The sequence below is a fragment of the Chenopodium album genome, chromosome 20, assembly GCF_948465745.1.
Source record: "Chenopodium album chromosome 20, dcCheAlbu1.1, whole genome shotgun sequence".
NCBI classification, from domain to species: domain Eukaryota; kingdom Viridiplantae; phylum Streptophyta; class Magnoliopsida; order Caryophyllales; family Amaranthaceae; genus Chenopodium; species Chenopodium album.
In genome coordinates this window covers 4,698,659-4,705,191 of record NC_137853.1, presented here as the reverse complement: position 1 = coordinate 4,705,191, position 6,533 = coordinate 4,698,659, and the positions used below count along the sequence as shown (strand labels likewise).

Here is a 6,533-nt window from a genome sequence, read left to right as displayed (position 1 = left end):
TATAGTATTGGTAAGAGTACAAAAATGATCATCCTAGAAATATTATGCAATAGAGATGGATTATGGACTATTTCCGACCAGATTTTAGAAATACTGAAGACGGATAGGTGCTTATGTTCATCCACATAAACAGGTAATAGTAAAATCAATGGATCAAGGAATGTGGAAAGACTACAAAGCTTACCAGTTTCACTGATTTTGGAATTCCGCCTCCATCGCTCAGTTGAGCGCGGGCAGTATAACATAAGACATATTCCATACATAAGGAGCATACAGAGGTGTATCAGTTATGAAGTGCTTTTTCTTTCCAAAGCATCATCTAATGGATACATAAGTCTACATTGGTTAAGGGGAGGTCCCCTAACCAAAATAGTAAAATACAACAAATAAATCAGGAAAAGAAAAAAGAAAAGAAACAAAAACAGTGTCCCAAACCCAAAATTAGGGTGTAGTTATATTTTGTCATGCAAAGTCACCACCAAGTCATGAGCATCATCCAACAGCTTCCAGACATCCAAATTCCCGGCCATGTTATTACATTCCCTTATTATTTCATCCATGCTGTCGTATTTCTCCAGTATTAGCTTCCTTCTCTGCAGCACACATGCTGCTACAGCGTAGAGAAGTAGATCGTCAGTGGGAGGGGCTCTCAGCCGCATTTTCCCCCATGCTGACTTGCTGATCCCGGCTCTAATTGCGGTCTGATCAGCCCACATAACCTCCCAGAGACAAAGTGTCTGCTCAAAAGTCAACTCTCTCCGAAAGAGGACCACTACCATTCTGTACAAAAAGAAACAGTCTTCTGCTTGAAGCTTCTCTAAATGTCTATAAAGATGTGAGTCTTTACACTTGATGATCTTGGATATAAGACTCAGCTGCCTTCTAATCCCTACCTCATCAAGCCGGAAGTTGTGCCTTGCTTTTTTCATGAAACCAACAAAGCACCAGAATGCCTCATGATCCTCCTCTATGACTGATATGATTGGAGAGAGAAGATCACTCATCCCTTGGCAGTAGCCAGTCTCGGGATCATAAAGTGCATAAGCTTCTAGTATAGAAACGAGACGAGTAGCATGGTATATCATGCATGGTTCTAAGTGATCGTATTCCTTCAAGCCAACTTTCTCAGCTTGTTGCACAGCCTTGGCTTCTGAGACTGCAGCCTGAGAGGGGCTGTATACGATCCATTCAGGATTTGCTCGAAGAGCATCAACACGGATAATCCTCTGCCATGTGGCAAAATCTTCAGAAGAGCAAAAATTCAACCCACCCCCGGTTTTTGAAGGAGAGGAAATTGTATTTTCATTCAGATCGTTTCCTTCAAATTCTTCAGCACTAAGAAAAGGTACACTGTCAACTTCAGACGACTCAGAATCAGATGTTTCCGAACTGGCACCAGAACCCTCTTCACAGGTTAACACAATCTTTTCAGCTTCTTCAAATGAAGCGACAGAGGGTAAAATTTCAGGATCCCAGATAGGTCCATCAGAGTCTGAAGGGTTATCCCCGCCATTTGAAGATCTTGCACTGCTTAAGTCATCTGAATCAGGAGTGTCCGAAACTTGGCTGAAAAACCCACCACTACCACCATTGCTATTTTCAACAGTGTCATTTCCCTTGAAGCTTGCAGCACTGCGTCTTAGAATTCGACGACATTGTTTTCGCAAGTTTTCGTATTCTTTCCTGATCAGAGGCAAAAACATCAAGCAATGAATCCATGAGCAATGTGAGGGATAAAGGAGAATATCACAAATACAAAGGATGCCAAGTACCTTTTCTGGTTTCTAGCAGAGTCTCTTTCCTCCTTCGTGCTGTTCAAGTCATAACTGCTCCAATAAAAAGGAACTCAGTGTTACTAAACTTCAAACAAAAACCAGCATCAAAAATTAAAGCCACAAATTTGATACACGTAGCAAGGCACCAAATCTCTACAACCAACATCAAAGATAAAAAATCAGATAGCTATGCCAAGACAATGGAATTACAAGAACAGCCTCTTTGCAGTTGCTGGAATTAGATTAAGGGAGCCTCTTTACAATTGAGAACTTAAGGACTCTTCGTAGAGTTGTATAGGTCAGGTATGGTGTAATTAAGATACAGCTAAAAATAGTAATTTATTAATGAATCCACCAAACGCATAGAAACTATAACTAAACTGTAGCCTTGAGCACCACTTGTAAAACAAAAGATCTTAAGGAGCACAATTATTGCAATATAATTTCTATAAATACAGAACAAAAACAGTGACATATTACTTCTTCGGTATCAAAATTATTGCCAAATTTCATTATTACACTCACTATAGTAAGTAAGTAAAATCTTAAGAAATTTATTTTTTGACATTAACCTAGCACTATTGTTTTCATACCATAACCAAAATACATATTTGATTTGACTGATTCACAGTCAAAATTAGCGAGCGTTAACCAGCAGACTCAGATATCAGGGGACAATAGGATTAAACATGACAATATGAACATGCGGGAATCTATAGAAATAATCATGAGAAGCACAAGGGTAAGAGTTGCTTGGAGAGACAGTAAAGTGCTTGTTGGTGGAGACATAATTAACATAGACATTGATACAGCTTTTTTTTGCCTCGTGGGGACATAAATCAGATACAGTAATTAGTTATGAAATCAAATCAGGTAAAAGAAAGCAATCCTGAGGTTAATACAAAAAGTGAAGACAAAACAATTGACTTCTAGTCTTTCTATACTTACACTCCAAGAAGAAAGGGCCAAACTTCTGCTCTGATATTGGGATCTACACCCTGCAACAATGATATAAAACATGAGCATTCAGGAAAAAAAAAAATAATAAAAAAAATAAAATAAAATAAATAAATAAATTCACAATGTATTTCAAAAATGGAGCTGAAAATAGCACCACAAGTTCAACCACTGACTAAGCAAATGACTTACTCCGCTTCTCACTCTCTTCAAAAGCTTCACTCCACCATTGATCAATTTACCATCGGGTCCAAATAAATGTTTCCATTGCTTGGATAGAAGAGCGTGTTTTCTCCTCCGCCTAGACCAAGGAGATTTAAGACTTAACCTGAACATAAAAAAGACAAAAAAGAATCAATAAAGGATTGAACTTAGCTTCAGAATACAAACATTACAGATGAATACAATCACTCAAGTATCAGCATATCTCACCCTAGAATAAAATGATTTGCAACTAAAGTTATCCACATCTAATAGGAGCACAACTAACAAAATTATAATTTCTAGTATTATGACTACAAAAATAAGTTCATTTGAATCTAGGAGGAACGGTTGATTGTCCAAATAAGATACGGAGTACATCAGTGTTCAATCCCAAACTTGTACAATGCAACAGCGGTCATTTTGTTAGGTGAGGTGGTGATATGGTGGTGGCATTGAAGGCATTGGCACGGTTTGATTAACGCTCCGCATACATTTCCATACTGAATCCAAAGTAGAAGTCTTTCATAGGAAAATCATAAAGCTTGAGATACACAATGACAAATTTGGTGAAGTTTGTTTGTCAAACATTATTTGACCTTTCTAAGAGTGATAGTTCCAAATCTTTGAATGAGTCTTGTGTAGCAATTCTCATCCACAGAACGGGTCAACAACGAAAGATTAGACCTTCATCACACTAAACTGATTATACTAGGTTAGACATCTAAGCACATTATCAACTTTTGCAAATCATCCCCACTTGAATACCATACAATAAAACCCGAACCCGAACCAAAAAAAGGGCCTTATTGTTCTTGCTATGCAACCTTCAACCGCATATATCTATAATTTCATGATTGTGTAAATAATAAAAATCTATAATTAGAAAATATACAAAGGTGGGAATTAAAATGGTCAAAGTAATAATACTAAGCTCATTTCCAGAAATTAAACGGGTCAACACGAAACGAATTAAAAACAAACAACAATTGAAGTAAGCAATTCAACTGCAAAGCAAAGCAATTTAGTAACAAAATTCCAGATCTCGATCTCAAATCAAATCAGTAAAGTATAAAAAAACGAACTCACCGATCATTAGAAACTGGGGAAGAAGAAGAAGACGAATTAGTAACTACGAAAAGCACCGATCTCAAGTGAATCCACGAAGAAGAAGAAGAAGAAGAAGGCGACGGAGAAGACGACGAAGAAGACGACGGCGTAGAAGTATGACTTCGCCGGAGAGATCTCAACAAATGTTTTTGTTCCGAAATCATATCTTAATCTTAATTACTACTAAATTAAACTCCTAACTGAATAATTATACTCTCTGATTAACTTCCAAATCTGGTTTATCTTCAATAAATCGATGATCAATCAAATCTTCAAGAGTGAAAATGGAGGCGGCCACGGCTACACAAGCCGTGGCCGTCACAGGAGGAAGCTAAGCGAACATGATACGAAACTGTAACACTTGCGCCGCCGCCGTTGTCGCCGGAAAAATTGATGAGTTGAGAAAAGGAAGAAGAAGGAGGAGGAGTAACAGCATGTGAGATGGAGAAGGGTAAAATTGTCAAATTGTTGTTGAAATTAGCATAGTGGGATTGAATCACCACCATTACCAACTGAAAAACCCAACCTTGTTGTTGATGATGTTGTTTGTTGTTCTTCTTCTTCCTTCCAAAGTACCCCAACTACCCTTTACTCACTTTCTCTCTTTCTTCGCTTTTTCTCTTTATTTCAATTATACTGCTACTTCTCTCTCTACACCACTATCTTTTTTTTTGTTTTCTTTTTTTTTTTTCTCTCTCTTTACTCCTCTGTTGGTTACTACCGTCACGGCGTTACTACATATTTATATGCGGTTTGCCCGCTTGATGAAGTGTAGGATAGAACCGATATGTCTTGTATAAGACGAGTGTATTTCAATGTCTGTGTATGACTACACGAAGTACACAATAAGTGTATTTGTATGTAAATCTTACGCGTTACTAAATTGTAGTTTGATTTTTTTTTTTTTAATTACAATTTACAACCTTTTTACATGCAATATTTTGACTTAGGGCCTGTTCTCTTATGTTGAAATTCAGTTCAGTTCAGTTCAGTTCAGTTCAGTTCAGCTGAGTTCAGTTCAGTTCAGTTCAGTTCAGCTCCTAATTTCCTTCTCTTATAAAATATTCATTTCAGTTCAGTTCAGTTCAGCTGAGTTCAGTTCAGTTCAGTTCAGCTGAGTTCAGTCAATGAGAACAGGCCCTTATACACTATTTATTACAACATTTTTATATGCAATACTTTGACTTATAAGACGAGTAGTATGATTTATTGTTCAAGAATTTTTGAGGAAAAATAAAATTATTGTTATCTCATTAGATTCACTTTGGCTTTATTATATCAATTTTTTAATTTACATATTTGTGGTAAACAATTTTAGTGATGAATTCATTATATTTTAAGTGTCATGTTCCTTGTTAAAACTTAAAACACCAATTGGTTGTTGGTGTAGTGGTGATTGGGACTAGACTTGGTAGGGAGGACCCGTGTTCTGATCTCCGAATCCAGATTAGCTCAAAGGGTGAACCGGATAGAAAAACCAAAAAAAAAAAAAAAAAAAATTAAAACTATGTTATGGATTATTCCCCTTCCTAAAAAAAAAAATAAAAAAATAATCTATTTCCCTTCATTTCTACTTAGTTTATTGCTTATTAGAAAGAAAAAAAAAAATCCACTTAACATATAACCTTTTCTTTCTTAACTCAACTTATTGTCATTGAGTTTTAATAAGCCAATTTTCATTATTCTTCCATTTCATTCAATTCCAAAAATTCTTTCCCCAAGAATCCGAGATGTATTTTTATATCATTAATATGTCTAATCTAATTTTATTATTTCCAAATTCCAATCTCCCATTCTAAAATTAGTGGTTACATATCCTTTTTCCAACTCTGTTAAATTAATTATAACATTATCTTTTGGTAAATTGCTCTGCATCCTTTATTTTTATTCTAGAATAGTCGAATTAAATACTTGAAAGTAGGTAGGATATAAAATTTAGGATTTCCACCAAGTACCGTTGCTTGTTGAAATCTTTGGACATCTAAGATTAAAGATGAGCTTCTTACCAACTGAGAAGCTAAATTTAGTTGTTTGTAAAAGAAATGAAAAGGGTTTATTAGAAGTGGAGCAAGTACATGATATAATCAATAAAATTAGAATTAGACCAATGTTATAATCGTAAGTATTACACGCATTGAAATAGCAATAAGACAACACGATCCCTCACATATACAGTAAATATAAAATCCGTATACACGCATTGAAATAGCAATAAGACAACACGATCCCTCACATATACAGTAAATATAAAATCCGTATACGGAGTACAAGTTATCATTGAAAGAAATTAAAGGCGGAATAGAAGCATGGTAGTGATTAGAAGGAAAATAAGTTCCGGCAATTAGCGCATATATTGGGGAATTCATCCCTTTCACACACTTCACTTTTATCATGCGCAGTTCCAAAACACCAAGTGGATCAAGTTCCCCTTTCTTTCTTTTTTAAGCTTTTTTTGATAAGATTTTTAATTTAAAAATAGAGCATACGTAA

General features: G+C 35.7%; 1 protein-coding gene across 1 annotated transcript; it reads right to left on the bottom strand.

Annotated features, from left to right (window-relative positions):
• Positions 1–161: 161 nt before the first annotated feature.
• On the bottom strand, positions 162–4,765 carry LOC145599262 (rab GTPase-activating protein 22-like). The gene is made up of 5 exons (XM_081655659.1): positions 4,023–4,765; positions 2,925–3,060; positions 2,724–2,773; positions 1,773–1,826; positions 162–1,683 (listed from the first exon to the last, which is right to left on the bottom strand). The coding sequence occupies exons 1-5, from the start codon at positions 4,205–4,207 to the stop codon at positions 453–455; spliced, it is 1,656 nt and encodes a 551-aa protein (XP_081511785.1). The 5' UTR covers positions 4,208–4,765; the 3' UTR covers positions 162–452.
• Positions 4,766–6,533: the final 1,768 nt, after the last annotated feature.